The 22,959-nt window shown below is 35.6% G+C and overlaps 2 protein-coding genes across 3 annotated transcripts; one reads left to right on the forward strand and one right to left on the reverse strand.

Moving 5' to 3' along the window:
* The first annotated feature begins 201 nt into the window (after positions 1-201).
* On the forward strand, positions 202-18,239 carry LOC129750670 (TRPL translocation defect protein 14). 2 transcript variants are annotated; one of them, XM_055745672.1, is made up of 10 exons: positions 202-419; positions 1,458-1,525; positions 9,032-9,069; positions 9,305-9,342; positions 10,096-10,227; positions 14,720-14,848; positions 14,921-15,271; positions 15,341-15,668; positions 15,728-15,909; positions 17,164-18,239. In XM_055745672.1, the coding sequence occupies exons 1-10, from the start codon at positions 359-361 to the stop codon at positions 17,226-17,228; spliced, it is 1,392 nt and encodes a 463-aa protein (XP_055601647.1). In that variant the 5' UTR covers positions 202-358; the 3' UTR covers positions 17,229-18,239. The 2 variants fall into 2 exon arrangements, with proteins under 2 accessions (XP_055601647.1, XP_055601648.1); XM_055745673.1 differs by lacking the exon at positions 10,096-10,227.
* A 145-nt stretch (positions 18,240-18,384) lies between these two features.
* LOC129754917 (kelch domain-containing protein 4) lies at positions 18,385-20,573 on the reverse strand. Its single transcript, XM_055751184.1, has 3 exons — positions 20,317-20,573; positions 19,019-20,252; positions 18,385-18,647 (listed from the first exon to the last, which is right to left on the reverse strand). Exons 1-3 carry the CDS (start codon positions 20,428-20,430, stop codon positions 18,460-18,462), a joined length of 1,536 nt encoding a protein of 511 aa, XP_055607159.1. The 5' UTR covers positions 20,431-20,573; the 3' UTR covers positions 18,385-18,459.
* Between the last annotated feature and the right edge of the window lie 2,386 nt (positions 20,574-22,959).

Here is a 22,959-nt window from a genome sequence, read left to right on the forward strand (position 1 = left end):
CAGATTCACTTCACGTATGACTGAGCTAATTTTCAATTTGAATCGTTTTTTCATTTGTTGAATCGATTAAAAGATAACATATTTCCATATGCGTCCTTCCGACATGTTAAGTCGATTGATTTTCGATTTGACAGAACCAGAGAACCAGAAAAAACTGGCACACGCGATTTGTATGGGAAACGTCAAGTTGCCAGGGGGTTGTTTTCTTCACAATCAATCCAGTCGACCATTCAGAGGAAATTCTGCACACGCAAAATCCACCTGCTACTAATAATAGTGTGCTACATTCAGCCCATCTGCCTGTTGGTGTAATCGTAATTAGTGAGAAATCTTTGGGACACCCGGTGCTTCTTTACAGATGAAAACCATGGATACAGGCATCGAGGGCAAGAAGGTTTATAAACTGGTACTAACGGGAGGTAAGGCACTTGCAAAATGAGAAGTATCGATTTTATATTAACAAGTCTCACGTAACGTTTTTCTAAAGAGCTATAAAATGTTCCTACGGAATGTAAACAAATCACTCAATTCTTGCCGCAATTGAACCATACAGACAACGATTCAAAAATAAAATTAAAATCATTGGGGTGGTTTGATTATCGGATTTACCAAAAGGTACCTTGTTGTGATAACGGTTATTTATTATCCCAACTTCCCCATTTCTAAATACGTTACATAATGATACATAATAAAATAGTTCATATAAAAATGAACATGGTGTTTAAGGCGGCATTGATTGGTTTTGAATAAAAAAACTACTATTCGTATTGTATGCAATTATTCATTGTCATTATGTCGTCGTTTGCTGGCACGTCGAGGCGAAATTATGGGAATATGTTTGACATAATTTTGAATTAATTTTATCTCACTCACTTCACTTGCCAAAAGTAAGCCTTTAAGCCCTTAAACAATTTAACGCGGGTTGTTGACTTAAGATATGTTTTCTGACACTTTAAATAGAATTCAGTTGAAAAATTCATGATAAAAAGGTGTAATTTATTTTTTAATTCATTGAAATTACGGTTGCCTTATAGTTTCATATAATTGTTGCACAAAGTCAAAAAAATACAATTGTTAGGAGAGATTACTAAATAATACAAAATTCCGGTATTTCATCGTTTAAAAATCGCTGTCTGAGCTTCCGCCGATCTGGTTTGTAATGGAAGATGGTTCCAGTGAGACATGACCATAAATCAGGATACTTTTCTTACATGTTGTGGTTTGTTGAGTTACAACGAAAGATTTGGATCTTTCACTCCGCGTTCTTCGAATTTCACTTTGCCGATAATCAAACACGTCTTCGTGATACAAGTTGCGCATAAAACAACTTATGCGTTGGTGATATAGTTCTCTAGTAGATCATGGCCCAGGATGCTGTTTCTTAGATTTACTTTTTCTAAGTACTATTCATTCGTTTTTGTTTTATCTTAAGCATATTTTTAAATCTTTCATTTCAGGTCCTTGTGGCGGTAAAACGACAGGTCAGGCACGATTGTGTACCTTTTTCGAGAACATCGGATGGAAGGTAAGCCTGTGCCCACAATTATGCATCTAACTCTGAGTTGTTAGAATATCTGCTCTACCCTCGCGAAATCATTCATCGATACGGCTAAACGGTCATACAACAAAAAAGGGCCTTCATACGATATGCTATGTATACTCACTTCTGATCTATTTTTATATCTTGATGACGGTACAAAGCTTCAATCGTGGTTTGTTTATTGTCTTTCACGTGATCTGTTTTAATATTACCAACATGGTGTCTGTATTCACTTATAGAAAAAGTAATGAAATAAATAATGAGTCTGCTATTATCATTTATTCAGACACTCTTGTTAGACGGATAAGCAAATACCCAAAAAATAACAAGAGCTAATTGTTATTCTGATAAAACATTTCTTTTGAATAATATAACATTTTATGCCGAATAAAGTTTTATAAGAAACTAACTGATACCGTACGAATTCCGTTTCGCGTTCAACTTCTAATACGAGAGGTAGTTTGTGTTGGATTTCTAAAACAGCTAGTATAGACGATCCCTTTTCTTTTATCTGGTACAAATTTGAAATCAGGGATCGATGACCGTCTCCTTAAAACCATCAAATATGAATTTGTTCGATGCAAAATCACGCAACCATTGTTAAAAAATTGGGCAGTTCATATGGATGACCCCTTTTTTAAATTCCTGTTTATGAATTTCCGTTATTTTGTTACAAAATCACGCAATAATGTCGTCTGATCCCAATTTTATATCAAGGATCGATTGCCCGCTCCAAAACCCACGCTTTTTTTATTTTCGTCTCGATCCACTTTTATTACAAAAATATATTGGCGACCCCTTTTTCTGTCATTTGATACAAATTTTGAAATCAGAAATCAATTGACCGTACCAAAGGGTGATCGTTTAGTTTAAGGACCCATTTAATCTTATCGTTTAAATCTTACGTCAACAACGTGACTAAACTAGATTTTGTAACATAGTGGAATCGATGAGGAATGGTAAAGGTGATGAAAATTCAACTGGTAATATAGTTTAAAACCTCCTAGAACTTTTTTTTTCATTACGATTCCCCTCGTCATGATGAAAATTCTGCGGTGAAAACCGGGGAAATCGGAATAGAAACAGTTCTACGAGGTTTTGAACAACGAGATCAATTGGATTTGCTGCTTTCAATCATTGCCCATCGATTCCACCATGTTACACAACACTAGCTTTGTCGCATTTTTGAGTTATTGACAAAATAAGTTTTTTTACCTTCATTTTCACTAGAAGTGTAAACCAGGCTTAATGGCGAACGTGTTTGATTTACATAGGTATGAGCCAGACGTCCAGGGATCGATTATCACCACCGTAAATCTAAGTTCAGGAAGTTTTTGATAATCTTTGGACATAAAATGAAAGCACAAATACCACGAAATGTAACAAAGTAAGGGAAGTCTAAGGAGTAAAGGAATCAAAAATATTTCTACGGAACCGAGTACCTATAATAGGCTGTTTGGGGATGAATAAACCAACTGGTTTAAAATCCCAAAAAAAAAAAAAAAAATAATAATAATAGGCTGTTTCGAGTCGTGCTAAAAATAGCATCGGCGAGTAGAAATGGAAGAAGAAAAAGACCGTTCCATAAAACTGCTGTGTATGTTAATTTTGGTCCCGATTCGTTGCATAATAATGTCAATCTCGCAAAACAACGAACATCCATTATGGACGACCCCTTTCGCCGATCCCTTACCCTTAATTTAAAACCTGAAATGTATTGCTTATCTATCAAAACTCACACATGCAAATTTTCATTACAATCCGATGTAAAATAACGTAAATATCACAACATTATTTGTGATGTATAGACGACTCCCTTCAAAGGGAATCATCCGAAAATATAAAAACATTTTTCTTCATTCCTGGTCCTGCCAAATTTAATGTTTACAATGTATGTCATTTTTTTGCATAACTTCCTTAATGCAATGATAAAATGATCTCTTTATATTTTTCCATAATGTGAAAACCGTAGGAATTTCAAAACGAAAACTCTTTACAAATCCAGTAAATATGTTCTATTTATCATTAGTCTTGAACAAAGTACATGATTGAATAAGATTTGAATATTCAATTTGTGGTGAGTGATCGAGTAAGGAACTCACAAATCAAGAGGCTGAAGCCGAAAGATGAAATAAAGAGATGATCAGTTCTTATCATATAGCTGTGCTGTAAAGTTGTCTTTCATTGCTCTTATAGAACATCACAGTTTTGGCGACGTGGAGAAATTTTTAGAGTCTTGAACGGCTAAAATAATTCAGTGGAGAAGTGTAATCCTGGTTAATAATTTATAACCAGTGTGATTTTCTGCTGTGGTAAGAGGAATAAAGATTCCAAAAACTTCATAGATTTGAGGAATTTATGTTCAGCGAATTAAAAAGGAATTCGTCTTTTGTTTTAGGACAAAGGCGTGGTTGGCTTTTGTACTTCTGATTCTGTGAGGATAAGTTTTTTCTGCGTTTTTTTTCCGGTGAGAAGGTGAGGTGTTAAAAAAAAATAAGTGAGGACGCAAGTATAAGATCGCGCCAAAGATCAAGTGGCAGAGTATCCTCAGAGAAGAACAGCTTGCTGGTAGTGCTATCACGTGCTGGTAGCTGGTTTGTGCTGGTTGCTAGCTTGCTAGTTGACTTGCGGGCTGGCTTGCTAGTTGTTGTTGGTTGCTGTTAATTGCTTGCTGTTGTTGGTTGCTTACTGGTTGTTGGTAAAACCACTAGTCGCTGGGTTTGAGAGGGTAGACGATTGGAGTGTGAGTCTATTGCTCTTACAGGTTTCAGCGGCACTTTCGGTGAGTATATCAAACCTTAGTGGTGTTATCCCATACTTGAGTTACTTTTACCATCGGTGTACATCTTTCCTTCGTAAATACAATATGAGTAACATAATGGGAAGAATTGAGCCTTATGAACGAGGATCATCGTTTACGAATTATATCGAAAGAATGGAATATTTTTTTGAGTATAACAAAATACCAGCAGAATCGCAGAAGGCCTTATTTATTACACTTTCGGGACAGCATGTTTATGAAGAGTTGAAAAGGATTTATCCCGGAAATGACCTGACGAAGTTGACTTACGTTGAAATGGTGAACAAACTGAAATCTAGATTCGACAAAACGGAAAACGAGATGATGCAAACTTTTAAATTTTTGGAAATTGAACAAGGTCCTGATCAAAGCGCCGAGAATTTTATTTTAGACGTCAAACTCCAGGCGGAGTTGTGTAATTTTGGTACGGCTAAAGAACGAATGATTAGAGATAAACTATTTTATGGAGTGTATGACAAAAGTGTTCAGAAAAGCATGATGGAAGAAGAAGAATTAACATTGGCAAAAGTGGAGAAAATTTTAATTGCTAGAGAGGTGACTGATACGCGTTTGAGAATTATCAACAAAAATATACCTGGCTATGTTGGATCGGTGAAGGAAAGATTGGGAAGGCGTGATGCATATTTAAGAAGAAGTGATGAAGGACGTTTTGGTGACAGAAAATTCAGTGGCATTCGCGGACAAGACCGTAGTCGTAGCCGAAGCAACGGACGTAGGCCAACAGATTACAGATACAATAAGAGATATACGCCAGTTGTATGTAATTTTTGCGGAAAGAGTGGTCATATAAAAAGAAACTGCTTTGAATTACATGCGAAAAGAAGAAATTCTGTCAATTTCATTGAAGAGCAGAAACCGACTAAACACATTGAAGAATATTTCAACAAGTTGTCAATGGATTTGGATTCATCTACAGAGGAGGAAACAGGTGAACTAAATTGTTTAATGATAAAATCTATAAGTTATTTAGACAAGCCTTGTTTGGTGCAGGTAAATATTTATAACAAATTAATTAAAATGGAAATTGACAGTGGGTCAGCTGTGACAGTTATTGGTAAAAAGTTGTACTATTCATTATTTTCTGATATCAAAATTAAAACGTGTGAAAGACAACTAGCGGTAATAAATGGATCAAAGTTAAAAATTCTGGGAAGAATTGAAGTGGATGTTTGTTTGGCTGGGAGAAAACATTCAGCAAATTTAATAGTTCTGGATTGTGAAAATAATTTCAATCCTTTGCTTGGGAGAGATTGGCTAGATTTATTTTACTGCAACTGGAGAAAAAGCTTTAATGAATTCTCTGAAATTGATAAGGTGAACTCTATAGCCGAGAATACAATTCAGAAAATAAGACACAAATTTAGTAGCGTTTTTAGTAAAGATTTTACTGAACCTATAATAGGGTTTGAAGGTGATTTAGTCCTAAAGAATAGTAGTCCTATTTTCAAAAAGGCTTACAATGTCCCTTATCAATTGAAAGATAAAGTTTTAAATCATCTGGACAAACTTGAGAGAGAGAAGGTCATCACCCCAATCAAGACTAGTGAATGGGCATCGCCGGTAATAATAATTGTAAAGAAAAATAAGGAAATTAGATTGGTTATAGACTGTAAAGTCTCAATCAATAAGTTTATAGTGCCTAATTCTTACCCACTCCCTATAGCGGAGGATCTTTTTGCATCATTAGCCGGCTGCCGTGTGTTTTGTTCTCTTGATCTAGAGGGTGCTTATACCCAGCTGTCGATTTCAGAAAGATCAAAGAAATTCATGGTGATTAATACGATTAAGGGACTCTTTACGTACAATAGGCTACCACAGGGTTGTGCTTCTTCAGCAGCCATTTTCCAACAAGTTATGGAACAAATTCTTTGTGGAATAGATAATGTTTTCGTCTACTTAGACGATGTGCTAATAGCAGGAAAGTCAAAAGAAGAATGTGAAAAGAAACTCCATGAAGTTTTGGAAAAATTGCAAAAAGCTAATATAAAGGTGAACTGGGAAAAGTGCCAATTTTTTGTGAATACTCTTAGGTATTTAGGTCATATGATAACCGAGAATGGGCTTTTACCTTGCAAAGAAAAAGTAGAAACTATAAAAAATGCTAAAGTACCTGAAACAGTAACGGAGCTTAAAGCATTTTTGGGGCTCATAAATTTTTATGGTAGATTCCTTCCACATTTATCAGCAAATTTAAAAAGTTTATACAAACTTTTACGTAAAGACGTAAAATACGTCTGGAGTGAAGAATGTAACATTGCATTTAATAATTGTAAAAATCAATTAACTAAGGTGGACTTTTTGGAGTTTTATGATTCCAGAAAGCCATTGGTTGTCGTAGCTGATGCATGTTCATATGGCTTGGGTGGTGTTTTGGCACATTCAGTAGATGGCATAGAAAAACCTATAAGCTTTACATCTTTCTCGCTCAACGATGCTCAAAAAAAATACCCAATCCTTCATTTGGAGGCACTTGCTCTGGTGTGCACTATAAAGCGTTTTCACAAATATCTTTATGGGCACAAATTTACAGTATTCACTGATCACAAACCTCTACTAGGTATTTTTGGGAAATCTGGAAAGCATACAATTTTTGTAACAAGGTTGCAGCGTTATATAAATGAATTGTCAATTTATGAATTTGACATATTTTATAGACCATCCCAAAATATGGGTAATGCGGATTTCTGTTCGCGATTTCCCCTCAACCAGTTGGTGCCAGAGGAATGTGACAGGCAATACATTAACAGTATAAATTTCAATCAAGATTTACCCCTTGATTTTGCTCTTTTGGCGAGGGAAACTGAAAAAGACACATTTTTACAACAAATTATTAAATACATGCTAACTGGATGGCCAGAAAGGTTGGATAAGCGGTATCATGATTTGTACGCTAATCATCTGGATTTGGATTTGATTGAAAATTGTCTGTTATACCAGGGTAGAGTAGTTATACCTGAATCAATGAAGAATGGAATACTTAAATTATTACACGCCAACCATGCTGGCATAGTTCGAATAAAGCAGATGGCTAGACGAACTGTTTATTGGATGGGACTAAATAGAGATCTGGAAAATTACGTTAAAAACTGTGAAATATGTACTAAAATGGCTGTGGTAAAAAAACCAAAACAAAATTCTTCTTGGGTTCCGACTAAAAGACCTTTCAGCCGTTTACATGCGGATTTTTTCTATTTCCAACAACGTGTTTTCCTACTGATTGTAGATAGTCATTCTAAATGGTTGGAGATAGAAATTATGAGGCAAGGTACGGATACCGAAAAGGTTTTAAAAAAATTTATTAGTTTGTTTTCAAGATTTGGATTACCTGACGTAATTGTGACGGATGGAGGACCTCCGTTTAATTCCGCGCAATTTGCAAAATTTTTAAATAATCAAGGAATTGAAGTTTATAAAAGTCCTGCATATAATCCTGAAAGCAATGGACAGGCGGAACGTATGGTACGTTTGATCAAAGAGGTCTTAAAAAAATTCCTTTTAGAGCCACAAATGAAACAACTTGATATAGATGATCAAATAAATTATTTTTTATTCAACTATAGAAATTCATGCTTATCTAAGGATGGTCTCTATCCTTCTGAAAAGGTGTTTTGTTACAAACCTAAAACATTAATCGATCTACTCAATCCTCTTAACCATTATAAACAACAATTAGATTATGCAAAACATGGTTCAAAAACGAAAGAACAAACAGAACCAGCTACAAAAACATCTATTCAAGTAGATCCTTTTGATAGCTTGGAAGCAGGGTGTAAATTAATGTACAAAAATTCAAAAAATGATAAAGTAGAACGTTGGCTGGAGGCTAAATTTATGAAGCGCATTTCTAAAAATGTTTTTCAGATTACAATTGGAAACGTACAAGCCATGGCACACCGAAACCAGCTACGAATCGTAACACCAAAAACTGAAGTTAATTCTAACGTAATGGCCCGTTCTGGACGTGCTTTGAAGAGGAAAAGGGTGGTTAGTGTTGAACAAAAAGAGAATGAGGAAAACATGGTTTGTCGAGGATTTCCCGAAGACGAATGTGGCTTTCCAGGATTCCAAGAGCCATCGGTACCAGCTCTAAGGAGGAGCAATCGAATCAAAAAAGTGCGAATAGAAAATTGAAGTACATTCTAAAATTAATCCGAAGCAAAGCATTGCAATCGAAGAATTAAAAAGTGAATTAATAAATTTAGAAGCTACAATCTCAAGTTAATACACAAGTAACATTTGGAATAAATTAAGCATGAAAGTAGCATTCAAAAAACAAATGAAAAATTATTGTAATTATTAAACTTAAGGGAAGAGAACTGTGGTGAGTGATCGAGTAAGGAACTCACAAATCAAGAGGCTGAAGCCGAAAGATGAAATAAAGAGATGATCAGTTCTTATCATATAGCTGTGCTGTAAAGTTGTCTTTCATTGCTCTTATAGAACATCACACAATTATTCTAACGCAAGGGATTATCGAGTAAAGATAAGGAAATAAAAGTAGGTTATAATCATTTGGTCAAACTAAAATTTCGAACGCGAACAATTTGTAGCTGTCATCCAAGATAATTTTTCAAACTACATTTAACACAGCATCGTCTTAAGTAGAGCTGATATTCCATCAACCGTAGAGTATTTTAGATTCTATTCTGTTCGATCTGTGATATTTTCAGGTGTTTCGAGTGCCTGAAACGGCCACTGTTCTACTCAGGTACGATTTAGTAGATGCCTGTGAACTTGATCCGTAGTTGCTTTGTCAATTATCTTAATATCATGTATCATAATCGATTGTAAAACTTGAACGTACAACAAGACTTTCGATATACTTTATTCTTTTTGTTAAATATAGTTTTTAACATTTAATTTGGATCAGTTCTAATCTCTATTCAATATCCACTTTTGTGTTAATTGATTCATAAGCTATCGATTATCGTTTACTTTTGCAGCGGTGGAATCAAGTTTTCAGACCTGACGACGGATGAAGGTGAGATGTTCAACACTTTAGACTATTTGCATGCTATCTGGTTGTTGTATCTTTGCTAATTGATGTGTATGTGTCTATAACAATCATTTCTTTCGATAGTTTCTAAATATATCGGAATGTTTAATTGTATTTTTTTTTAAAGAGTTATCAAATAGGGGGGAAAAATAATGGGATTGTGCTTTAAGGATTTTCATAATTAACTTGGAAGTTAACTCAACCCTCTAGTTTCGTCAGTTTTTGAATTGTCGATGTCACATTTAATTGCTTTTGAACACGAAAGCCTCGTTAATCGATACGGCAAATATAAATTTTTGTCTTGGCCTTTCTTTCATTTTGCTGTCGCGGGGCGAACATATCGTGTCAAACAGTGCATGTCTTAGTATCACAAATAAACTATCAGTCGTAAACTTGAGAATAGTCGTATTTTGTCAACAGTTTCTCATCTCATTGGAAGGACCGGAATATTGTCTTAGTTACGAAAAAAGCATACATTTTGAACAGATTATGGCTACGTATTTAATTATTGTTACATGTGTTTCTAGAAAAGCTTTTAACTTCATATAGTCCGCATGTTTGCGCATTTAAGTTACTCTTTCAACAAATCATCGCTTCTAATTAATCGATCGATCACGCATATCAGCACACGCCCAAATATGTTGCTTCTAGATTTTCTCATGAATTTCCTTTTGCCGTTGTTACCATTTTTCACGCTATAAATCTGAATACTTTCAAATATATTCGTGGTTGTATTAGAAAAATCCTGCCGAAATCCGAAAGAAGATCCGAAGGTTATCAAAGATGGCATTCCGGAACATAGTGTTGATAAAACAGCATCATGTCCACGGTGCCTGGCGGCAGCAGCAGACAAACCCAATGGCAGTGAGGGTGAGTTTTCAGGAACTCTCGAGGAAAGAGAATTCGGCAACAATTTGTGAGTGTCCATATGCGCTAATTGCTCGATTAACTCACGATTGACTTGCTACTAATATCTGATCGTCCAGTTTGGCTTTATTCGTCACTGAATTGACCACCACCTGCTTGAAGCTTCCTGTGTCAATTGAAGATAATTATTGTTATCATAGTTTCAGAAATGAAGCATAAAATGAAATTTATTTTTTGCACAGAGTTGAATCCAGCTGTGTAAGTTGAAATTTCAGGGACTAGATAAATAAAATGAAAATTTATGTTGAAAAACATGCGAAAAAAATTCGCCTTGTCTCCCGGTAGGACTTGAACTCACATCTTGCGCCTCTCCGGGGCCCATGTATTAACATTCTACTACACAGGAGATAACCTGGGGTATGAAAGTTATACTGGTCGAGTGTCGAAATCTATCGGAATGAAGGGAATTCTCCTCCCATGTCATCATCATCATTTTCGTGATCTATTTCTATTCCCATCATTTCATCTTACGGTAGTTGGACTCAATTTTGGATATTTTAAGCACGGCAAGATTCAAGTCCTACCAGGAGACAAGGCGTTTTTTTTCGCATGTTTTTCAACATCAATTTTCATCTTATCTAGTCTCTGAAATTTCAACTTACACAGTTGGATTCAATTCTCTACAAAAAAGTTTCGCTGACCGAATGTTTGAGTCAAGACCCATCTATCGGTCGCAGTTTAAAAAAATGAAATTTAATGTTAAATAAACAAATTATTTCTTTCATCGTGCCATGCTGATAAAGCTGTTCAATTCATTGAAAAATAATGGGGCTCACAGATTATAACGGTGATTTCTACCGAACACACAGTGAATGCTCGGTAAATAACTAATCGGTAGAATAAATTACCGAACTCGTTTAGCTATGCATCGCTGTGTTAAGGTAATTGGTGGCCAAATTGGTGAAAAGTTTGAAAATCAGCTACACCTTTGAAAATTAGACAAAAGTTCAGTGTTTCGTATTTTAAACAAGCCGTTCAAAATCAAGATTGAGATAAAGTACGCATCTTGTAGTGCCCAATATAGTTTCAATCGAAACATTTGTACTTAACAACTCGCTATCCCCAAGCCACATAAAGAATCGAAATACATCTGCTCCGTAATGTGATTTCGGCTTTATTTTGATCTCACATCATTCAGACAGAGCAGAGCGTCCAACCAAAAAAAAACCGTCATCTGTTTGCGCATGGTCCTGTTGAATGAACTTACTCAACAGCTTTATAAATAGCAGAACATTTTCGTTCGACTTTTCTTCCAATGCAGCCCTCCTTCCTATTGACCATCATTATTGACTTTGAATGTAGGATATCAAAGTTAATTGCTAATCTCTTGCTCTTAATGCTGTTAATTTTGTTTTGAAACATTTTTATGGTATCATGTTTTGTAAACATTTCGCTATACAATTTTTCTCAAGTTTTTTTTTGGAAAAGCAAAGTACAAAATATTAAAACCCACATCGTTCGTGTTGTTTTGTTGTAGGAATGTTTACAAACATACTGTTTACTTGTCGTGGTTATCAAATCAAATGATACCGTGCAGAAGGGGGGATTTGCTAAAATAAAAGTCCTCACACTCGATCAGTATGAGGAAAAGTAGTCAACATCCAGCACACCAACTAAACGGGCTTATCTTTTCCACTCTGACTAGTGTGGGAATGATTGACTCTTGTTTAGATTGCAAAATGTTTTGATGTTGGTAAAAATACCTATAGGTATAGGTATATCTAATCACATGCGGCTTCGCGCCATGTGGGTAGAGCAGTGATGCCCAACAAGCACTCCCTTTCTCTCTATGGAACCGATCTTGTGTTTGGATGAAAGTGGTTCGAGATTGACGATTATAATATTGTAATATAGTCCGCGATTGCTTTCAACTGGCTCATAGCGTTAAAATGTACTTGTTTAATAACAATTTTTATTGAAATGTAATACACCAGGTGGGATGACCACAAAGAAAGAGAAATTTTAAACAACAACATTCGAAACGTGCTTAGCATTAAAACGAATTTAAAAACATGATGTCAAATACGTTATCTCCTCATGTTGTCAGCCGGAAAAGTCAGGGTTCATGGAAAAAAGGAAATGATGAACACTATTGCATGCCAAAAACTACATGTATGAGGTGTAAAATTTAGTTGGTCCTTAGTTTTGGCACTAAAGAAAAATCCAATACTTTTTATCACAAGACAAATGATTTATTTTATCAGAATTTTCAATGAATGTTATAGAAAGCAAAATTATTACGATTTATTATTTAAACTAGTGTAATGAATGGTTCCATCTTTGAAATCAATTATGACTGTAATTTAATTTCTATTTCTCATCTTATTTATCCAAATAAACAAATTTAACCAAAATGGGGGCAGTATAAGCACCATTAATCGAGGCACGATGAGCGTTTTCTGCCGGGAAATCTAGCAGCGAATTCGACTCGATGAAGACAACTGAATGATAAAGCTACAGCTTGACTTGTTTCATCCGACGATTTGGCCTATTGGTAAGGTGTCGGAGAGGTAATCAGTAGACTCGAGTTCGATTCCTGGTTAAGGTGATTTTTTTGTTTATTTAATTTTTTCATTTATGATTTATGATCGATGCATTTTGCACTAAACCCTGAGGTGTAGATTCATCAAACAAAGCAATAATTAAATAATCTAGGTCTGTTTGTAGAATTCAAACAATTAACACATGCTCATACATTATGTTTCTGGTGTTTTGTTTGACGGATGATGCTACTAGACGTATAATGTAACAACCAAAAAAATCAATCATGAATGATATGTGAAAAAAAATCCCCTCGAACAGGAATCGAACTCAAGTCTACTGATTATCTCTCCGACACCTTACCAAATCGACAGATGAAACAAGTCAAGCTGTAGCTCTATTATTCAGTTGACTTCATCGCGTTGAATTCGCTGCTAGATTATACGGCAGAAAACGCTCATCGTGCCCTGATTGATAGTGCTCTGTTCGCCCTAGGTTAATTAAAGTGAAAAATCAAAAATTTAATGATGGTGAAAATTGAGAAACAATGTGTAAATCATGTTGCAATGCGTATATTTCGGATCAAGATGATTTAAAGGTCATAAAAGCTTATTTGGTGGTGCTTAAAAATTATAATATTTTATAATTATATATATTATGGTTATTATTTAATATTTCTGTAAAGATGAAAAGGATATTTCTTTTTTGGTGAAAAATTAATACTATAGGTAGTACGAAACAAATCCTCATGAAAATTTGTTTAAGAAAATACGTTCTTTTGTAGAAAAAAGGAGTGCTTATTATGCCCTGGGTGCTCGTTATGCCCTTATCTCCCCTACTTTAAGGCGTTTAAATTCTTGCTTACTGAAGGGCGATTTTCAATGTTCAAATTCGTTTTTCGGATGAAAATATAAATTGATTTTGGCAAATTCCCGTAGGAATAAATATTTATTTTGGATTCCGGCATGATAATTCCACATAACAATGTATTTCGTTCTTCCTCGTCCGTACATTTGTCTCGCGTTCCTGTTTCACTGGAACGGAAACTGGAAGTCGGATCCTCATCAATCTCCAGTAGTCTTTGTTGGGATTTTTCTAAAAGAAAATATGTGTTACATACAAACCCAAATTCGATCAAATGAACTATAAACTCACCTTCTGAATTGGACGTGTAGCGATTGCTGGGAGCTGAGCCGTTGCTCAAGTAATCGCATTTCGGGATTCGATTTTTCGCCATTTTGGTTTTGCGAGTCCCGATTTTGCGGAAGTAAGATGCGGACGTGTTGCTGGCCAGCAGGATCGAGCCTGAAGTCGTCGGAGGTGCTCCGTCGAAGCATTGCAGCCAGACAGGGTTGCCAGTTTACCGGATACGACTGTGAAATTATAAATGAATGTGATACACCTGTGCTGTCCGAGCAGTGATATGATTGTTGTGCGTTTTGATGTTATGGTAGGAAAAACGGGCCCGTGGGTAGATCTGATGTGCTAGCTTAGGTTCGAGAAGTGTCGTGGATTAGTGAATAATTATAATTGCCTCAAGATTTGGGTTTCGCGTGTTTAGTGTTTAAGGTAAAAGTTTGTCGTGCAGAACACACTGAAAGTCAGTGGTGCACAAGTTGTTTCAAGATAGAAAATAATGAAGAATTTCTTGTGTTATAAAATAGAGGACAGAGGGTACATTATTGTCTTCTACTATCAACTTTATTTCGTCTGTTAACGCTTTTTTTTATCATTTTTCTAACACTAAAAGATTTTAATGCATCTAACGCTTAGAGAATCATCTTCTAAAGCATAAAATAAGTATGTCTAATATAGTGTATGTGTATGTTCGATTTGCTTCTGTAAATTCAAAAATTGTGCCAACAGTGCCGGAAAATTATTGTTAAAAATTTTAAAACAGGAATGAAAGTATAAATACTTGAATCTAAGTTTCTTTTAAATTTTTTTTGCCCAGCTTACAAGTTTCAGGAAAATTTGCTGCGTACAATGATCCAAATTGAGAACACCTTTTTTGAATTGGGAAAATCGTGTACCAGAAACTGCTTGATAATCTGCGATCGAGGCGTTATGGATGCCAGCGCCTGTAAGTACCAGTATCTTGGAGGTAAATTTCCAAAGAAATGGTTCTTAAATTCATACTGCCTTTTCTTCCTAGTTGTTTCCAAAGAAAAATGGGAGAGGATGATGAGAACCAACAACTGGAACTCGGTCGAGTTGCGCGATAACCGATATAATCATATTGTCCACATGGTGTCCGCAGCAAATGGAGCCGAAGCGTTTTATTCGACCGAGGATCACGTATGCCGCTCCGAGGGTGTTGGCTTAGCACGCGAACTAGATTATAAATCTGCTGCTGCATGGATCGGACATCCCTATTTTGATGTGATCGATAATTCGACTGATTTTGAGAGCAAGGTGAATAGAATGATTGAATGCGTTTGCCAGAAACTTGGAATCGATACAGGCGATCGACTGTTGACCACCTCTAAGAAAGTTAAATTTCTCGGTATGATTAAATGTTTCCTGGTGTCTGCTTTCTTAGATTAATTCCTTCAATGAATTCTTTTCTTTTTAGTTTCCGACCTGCCTGCTGATACTGCTTTCCCAGCATTCAAAGACTTTGAGGTTGTACATAACTATCTGCAATCAGCAGGACCTCGAGTTCAGGCTAGGTTGCGAAAACGTGGTCAGAATGGCCATTTCAGCTATATTCACACCATACGTCGTCCTCATCTTCATGGCCAGTCAATTGAGGTTAAGACCCAGCTCACACATCGCGACTACTTAAATATGCTAACACAACGTGACGATGCCCACTTTACAATCTACAAAAAACGGCGTTGCTTCTTGGTCAACAATCAATATTTCCAGATGGATATTTATAAAGAACCAACTCATCCTAGGTAACTGTAGAGTATGTTATGAGTAAATATTTTTTATATTATTTTGGAATATTTTTTAGATGCAAGGGATTGATTCTGCTTGAGACCTATACCTCGTTGACTGGCGATAAATTGAAGAGTATTTTACCACCGTTTTTGAACATTGTTAAAGAAGTCACAGGCCATCCTGATTATTCAATGTTCAATTTGTCTCTTAAAGAAGAATGGAGCAATACCAAGAAATTTTGCTTTTCGCTTCATGGTAAGAAAACAGTCTGCTGTCATAGTGCTACAAATACTGTCCCACATGACGGTGAAAAGTAAATGTTTGGTCTTTGTTGAGCCTTTTTTCTTCTGTAATGTGCATTTTGCCTTCTTTGGAGCTCACCAAATTCGTAGTTACGCTGGACTCGTCGCTTGAGAACATTTGTCTATCAAACTTTCAACGAACCTTTCCAAACATAAAGCAAACAAATTTCATCAAATCAATGTGTGTCGATGTAAAACCTAATATATTTATTCTTATTCCTTTTTATTCTTCCAATTTTGGTTCACATTTCAATTCATACCCTTATAACATACACAGAAATGAATCTTTTGACATTTTCCAGTTGTCGTCTTACGTCATGGCTTTAAATTGAATGTCTTTTGATTGCTTTGTTATCTTTTACGTTATGTTATGAACAATGGTTTATCAAGATGACTAAATCAGATACTAAATTGTTGATCCGTATCATGCTCAGCTGTTGAATACAATTTCACACAAAATTAACTGTGAACTAACAAAATCGTGGATCATCATCGAATCATTCTACATGCGAGTCATTTCTGACAGCAGGTACCAGTTATTTACGAAAATGATTTGATGAAATCATGTTGTTTTTTTTTTTATTTGTAATGTTTGAAACCATTATTCACAGCATACAAACTAACGATTTGGACTTGAATCAAATTGAAAACAAATCCAATCCATCTTTCAAGAGCGTTTAATGGTTTTAGGATAGGTAGTATCTCTTAGAATTGAATTTAACGTACAATAGCTGATAGTTTGTCATTGTGTTTAAATTAAGGTTTCATTTGGTGATGGCTAACAAGTTTTAACAACCAGTAAGATCACATATCTTTCATTCATAGTGCTCCAGATGATGAGATTCTAATTAAAAAAAGTTTTGTTCTACAAATAATTATTTTCTTCTCAATTTCTTGAATCAGCTAGTTAGTCTAACATTCCCTCATACACATTTATCGACGTAGACCACCTTACCTTCTTTACATAATCACTGTTTCGTCTGTTATTTGATCGCATAGTGTGAAAACTAAATCAACACTATGTGAATAATTACGTAGATAAATCCTTTGACTTTAGCCAGTAGCACATGCTCGTGTGTGTTTTTCTTTTCCATTAATTTTTTAATAGCTTGGATTTGCTTTGCTCGAAATTGGATGTTAAGTTTACACGATTGGCAATCGCTTGAATTTATGTAATGTTTTGTTTTCTTTTTTCCAACATTTTTAGATCAAGATGAAGGTGAGTTTATAACAAATGGTCATTCGAAGAAAATTATTAACGGAAAAGCCTAGAAATTGTCCACCTAAAGAACTCGCATTGTTTTTTGTAATTCATTTTGCCATAGAATCAAATCAAGTGTATCGTTTTTCATCCTTTTTTCAAATTTTACATCTTATCAGAATGGTTTGTCATTTAAAAAATCAAGTTCAGTGACGTACCTTTGAATGTGTTGTATCTTTTTTTAATGTGTTATTTTTGAATTTCCTTTTCTGTAACCAATTTAGTCTATTTTTAAATTCTTATGGTGTGTATCAGACGCCAATGTTCAGTTGTGTCAATAATAACAAATAGGTACGTCGCTGATCCACCGCTCTACCTCTGTAAATTGAATTCATTGGTAATATTTGTATTCTTTTCTAATCTGCTCAAATACATTTTGCAACAGAGGAACACGTTAAGTAACTGGCTACATAAACAAATGTATGTTGCAGTTTCTAAATAAGTCAGGCAGTACAGTCAGGCATCTAAATTCAATAACACTTAACTTAGTTGCCTACAAGAACGTGTAGCTGAGAACTAACAACTGTGTTACTTATACCTTAACAAAACCTTAAGGCGAAGAAGCATGCACTTGATCGTACGTTCTGAAATAAGAAATAAATATTGTACCTACGCAAGCTTTAATATCGAAGCAGTTGAGGGAACATTTTAGCCAATGGCAATATTTTCGTAAATTTTGAAGGCCATATTTACTATATTTCTAACTAGTCCATGTACTTAAACAGGAGTTTTGTATATTATATTTTCGATTAAAAAAATTGTTTGATTTGAATGTATTTTACATGTTAGGAGTTATTGCGAGTCAGAATCTCTGAAAAGTTATAATCTGTATCATTGTAAAAGTATTTGCAGCATATGAATGGCTAATAAACCTCAGTTTTATACGTTTGCGAAAGGTCGTTTATCATTTCTAATCAAGCAACAACAAATACAATCCTGAGAGGAAATCGGAAACAAAACATCCATCTCTGTTATAAATGTATTTTATATTAAAATATCAACCTTTTTCCTCAAGTGTGTAATTTAAATATTTATTTCTTACAAAAAGATGACAGGTCCATTCTGTTGTGGAAATACCCACAGCATCCACTCTACTTTAAAAAAGAAGAATTGCCATAATTATCATATGGTTGGGTTCGCAGGGAAAAATGATACAGAAACATTAGGTAAAGAAATGCAACTTTTTTTTATTAAATTTCTTCCAGATTTGAACAACCGAATGAAAAATAGAATTTGGAATACCTAATCAGTATCCATATCAGTAGTGCTATCTTCTTCCGAATCGTCATCTTCACCATCATCAGAATCGTCATCATCATCATCATCTCCATCGTCATCTGAAGAACTGTCTTCACTATCCGAACCGAGCCATTCGCTTCCAGTGAGGCTGTTTGCAATAAGTATCTTCCATTGGTCTAGCTTATGCAAATCTGGAAAAATTGAATGAGAAAAAAACCCGGATTAGTTGAACAATCGAATACAGTAGAACCCCGCTTATCCGAGCTTTCGCGTTATTCGAGCCATCATTTTCATACAAAAGCCTTCTAAAGATGTGTTTTATCGCCGCGATATAATGTTTTGCTATTTAATCGACGATTTTAAATCTCAATTCACCCAAAAACGCCGATTAAATAGCTTAACAAAATCAACGCATTTGCCGAACTATGCGCCTGAATGATATACAAACCCGGACGGGTATTAGGGGTTCAATGTATTTCGTGTAATTCGAGGTTCCACTAATCCGTAGTGGTCCTTTACCTCGGATAAGCGGGGCTCTACTGTACGTCAAAAGTAATCTCACCTAATGAATAGAAATCACTGAGGGTGTATTGACGACTGCCGCTTTCGTAACAACCGCCATAAATATAAAGATTGCCTTTGCATCCAACAATTCCGCTGTTCATTCTTGGCGAAGGACGACCAAGATCAACCGATTCGTTTTCGATGCTTTCTTTTGGGGCAGCTTTAGAGGAACCACCGACAGACATGGTAAAAATGCCATCATCGTAGACAACTTGCTTTTCTGGGACCACTTCATCGGCACCTTCAGTGGGAGTTGTTTTTGACTTTGAAGCTTTACTTTTTTTGTTGGAAACCTCCAGAGTTCGCCAAGTGTGTGATGCAGGATCAAGTGTATGTATTTCATTACTGAACAATCCTTGTACGTCTTCTTCGTCCTCCTCCGTGTCCATCACACCTCCGAAAGCATACACCTTGCCATTCGCAGTTATAGTAGCGCTCATTCCACTTCGTGGAGCTGGTTTCTTACCACCTGGTTTTATGCTGGTCCATTTGAAGGATTTACCATCATCACTCGTGGTTAATGAGAACATGTCTGCATGAGTAACACCTCGATCAATCTCTTTCTTTACGGAAGACTTGGAATATCCTCCCCAGATAAGCAGTTTGCCATCTGGACAGGCTATCATACAGCATCCTGATCTCGGTGCTGGTCCTGTTCCTGTAGGTTCTATTTTCGTCCATGTGTAATTTTCAAGAGAAAATGCGAACAAATCATTAAAATATCTGTACGAGGTATTGTTATCGTGAAATCCACCAAAGACAAAAAGTTTTTTCTTGCTAACCACCATTCTATGGCCACTGCGAGCGCTCGGGCCGTTGAGCGCGTTAATTTTTTCCCATTGTTTCTTGGCTATCCTATAAACCCACAAGTCTTTGTAGTGGTAGAACTGCAACTGGGATGGCGAGGCATATTCTCCTCCAAAAAGCCAAATTTGTCCTCCATCGGTACTAACCGATATCATTTGGTGGCCACTTCGTGGTGCTGGACATATAGATGCCTTAAGGATTTTCCATTCGTTCTTCGATACATTGAAGTTGAAGAAATCGCCGTACACTGTTGTTTTTTGGCCATCGTAAAACTCTCCTCCATACATGAAAATTTCTTCCTTGTCCGGATGGGAACATATCGAAAAATTCACTCGAGCGGATGGTGGTGCGCAAAGAGTTTCCGTTAAATCTGTAGATTTAGTATCTTTAGTTTCATATTTGGCCACAATTGTTTCTATATCGTCCTAAAACGTGTGAATAGATGATCAACTACCTAGCAATGATTTTTATTTTAATCCTTCAACTTACCTCGCCGAGTTTAGCAATCAGCTTTTTTTGCTTTGCAGCTAATTTTTTGTCGGTTTTCATAGCTGTTTTTTCAGCACCTTTACCTTTTTTCTTATTTTTATCCTTTTTGCCCATTTTTGAAAATGTGCGGTCTTATCAATTCAAACTTTAAAGAAAACGTTTTTTACGACTAAAACCACTAAAATTTTAAACGCCTGGAGCACCTGAAACGCCCGAAACATGTGTTGAACGAATGTAAACAAACCGGTGAACTCGCGTTTTCGAAACGTCATAAATTGGCAGCGTACTGACGGGGAGGTTTTAAAAAGTGCGCAGCCGAGGGGTTATGCATGTAATCCATTTAATCCGAAGAATAACATAGATTGTTGTATCCCATTTTCCCGAAAAGATTGGTTTTTCCATAAACCAAATACCTATATACCCGAAATCAAAGCCTAGAATAAACCAATAGTTACCTAAGTACAATAAAACTTTTCATTCCACTCTTAACGTTCAAACCTAATGGAGGACTTTTACGTAGCGAAAGTTTTCAACATTTATTTTAAAAAGAATACTCTTACTGCATAAGCATTTTCATTCCGTGTGAGGAATATTAAGATTTTATTTTGTTTAAAAAACATCATCTTATTTTATTACTGCTTTTTTCGAGAAAAAAAACACAAACAAATAGGGGAATGTGTTGCTATATGCGCCTATCGAGTAAAATGCACCTACTACAGCCGTTTAACAAAATGGCTGAAAATATAAACTATCTGATCAATGCATTTTGACTTCTAAAAATTAAACGTTTAGAAGCAAGGGATTGCAGTGGACAGAGAATTCTTTGCATTTGGAAAGGTAATGATCAAAATTCAACAACTGCTTAACAAATCGTAACAATTTGCTACAATAAGCACATTTTCACTCTCTCTGAGCACCCGTGTCTCTCATTTTAACTGAAACCTTCTAATTCCCTCTAACAAATTGCAACAAATTATAACAAATTCAATCATTGGCTGCAAAATTTGTTTGATCATTGACGATGATTCTATAACCTTTTAAAGGGCGATGGAAGTTCCTGAGTAACTTTTACGCGACAAGAGTCACCTGAAGCTTCCGTAAAACATTTTTTCAGCCAAATGTGAACTTCGGAGTTCCATCTTTAAGTAACAATGCGACTTTTGGTTGCTTGGGCTGTTTATTTCAGCCCCCTGAAAAAATATGAAAAATCGTGCACCTAACAACGCACTTAACCTTCCCATGCACTCAGCCGAAAAGAAATCGTTAAATTCACCAGAATTTTCACGTAGGCGCTCATTAAGTGAATTTTTGATTGACTTACATGAATCACTTAAGCGGGCCATAGACTACACAACATTTGTACAAATGCGATGAAATTCGATGAAATTTTGTCGCTGTGAGCACAATTTGCATAGTGTATGGCACTGCTTGAATGAGCGCCCAAACGGTTGGAGTAAAATCGGTCGGGATCGAAATATTTTGTACAAAACATTCTCCCAGCCGGGGTGGAGATGGTTTTTTTTATTGCTGTTGCTGTTTTCGCCAGCAATCATTTGTGTTCGCGTGAAATATGTTTGTATAGTGTGTGGGCGAGCATAGATCAAACAATCGACGCGGAATCATCGAATTTGTACAGGCCAATTTGTGTAGTCTATGGCCCGCTTTAGACACAATTACAACTTCACTACGTACGTGAAATTCACATAGCCGTTTGCTGTCAAAACAAAGACACATTCGATGTACGTTAAAATCCAGTGATCCGTTAAGTACAAAGCAATTTGGTGCATTCTATGTGATGTTCACGTATGTAGCTTTGAATAAATTTTTCACGTAAAGTCTATGAATATTTTTTTATGTATGCTATAGGAAGGCAGATTTCGAAAGCAAGACCGGTATAGCCATGAATTTTGTTCGATTTAGGGTCTCCCGGGAGGTTGTGAAGCTGCGAACTTGCTTGCTACAAACCGTTTGAAAATCTGGTCGAATTCCAACATCTTTTATTAAATTCGGAAAACGCTTTTAAAATTTTTTGAAAAACCTCATAAAAAGTATATCAATCGATTGTAGAGATTTTAATCTATCACTAAGTGTATAAAAAATGGGCAGGTTTGATGAAAATTTTTGAGAAATCCCGATGCGAAAATCAGAAATGCGGGCATTCTTACAGCCGGGTACAAGGACTATAAAATTTTGGTTGTTTTAATTCTCATATTACGAATAACAGTATGGGAGAGTGGGGAATCATGGGCCACTTTTTTTTCATTGTTCCATAAATTCTTTATTATAAAAGATAAAATGAAAATAAAAAATGGTATGGTTTCCTACATTTTCAAGGTATCATAAGGTATTTTTTTTATAATTTTTAATAAGTTATATTCCCCAAATTCTGACTGTTTAAAAAAAAGCATATTTTTTTTGGATTTTAAAAATGATGGGGAATCGTGGGCCACCAAATCTAAATTGACACAATAACATGCAAAGTTTATGAGTTGACCCAAAACTGTGATTTCCTAATTCATTTCGTTATTTTAAAGCAATTTCAGATGATGAAATAAAAAAGAGAGCTGTGTATGATCGCATAGATTCCAAAACCTGGCCCTCGAACGTTTTGGCAAAATTTTTATATTGGGTGGACAAAATATC

This window comes from Uranotaenia lowii, chromosome 3 (genome assembly GCF_029784155.1).
Source record: "Uranotaenia lowii strain MFRU-FL chromosome 3, ASM2978415v1, whole genome shotgun sequence".
Classification (NCBI taxonomy): domain Eukaryota; kingdom Metazoa; phylum Arthropoda; class Insecta; order Diptera; family Culicidae; genus Uranotaenia; species Uranotaenia lowii.

What these genes read in the sequence shown, in the direction of transcription:
- LOC129754917 (XM_055751184.1), bottom strand. Translation starts at nt 20,430, where the DNA reads ATGGGCAAAAAGGATAAAAATAAGAAAAAAGGTAAAGGTGCTGAAAAA. An exon ending in TGATTGCTAAACTCGGCGAG is followed by an intron (nt 20,253 to 20,316) that starts GTAAGTTGAAGG and finishes CACACGTTTTAG; the next exon opens with GACGATATAGAAACAATTGT. An exon ending in CAGTGATTTCTATTCATTAG is followed by an intron (nt 18,648 to 19,018) that starts GTGAGATTACTT and finishes CAATTTTTCCAG; the next exon opens with ATTTGCATAAGCTAGACCAA.
- LOC129750670 (XM_055745672.1), top strand. Translation starts at nt 359, where the DNA reads ATGAAAACCATGGATACAGGCATCGAGGGCAAGAAGGTTTATAAACTG. An exon ending in CAAACCCAATGGCAGTGAGG is followed by an intron (nt 10,228 to 14,719) that starts GTGAGTTTTCAG and finishes TTTTTTGCCCAG; the next exon opens with CTTACAAGTTTCAGGAAAAT. An exon ending in AAAGAACCAACTCATCCTAG is followed by an intron (nt 15,669 to 15,727) that starts GTAACTGTAGAG and finishes AATATTTTTTAG; the next exon opens with ATGCAAGGGATTGATTCTGC.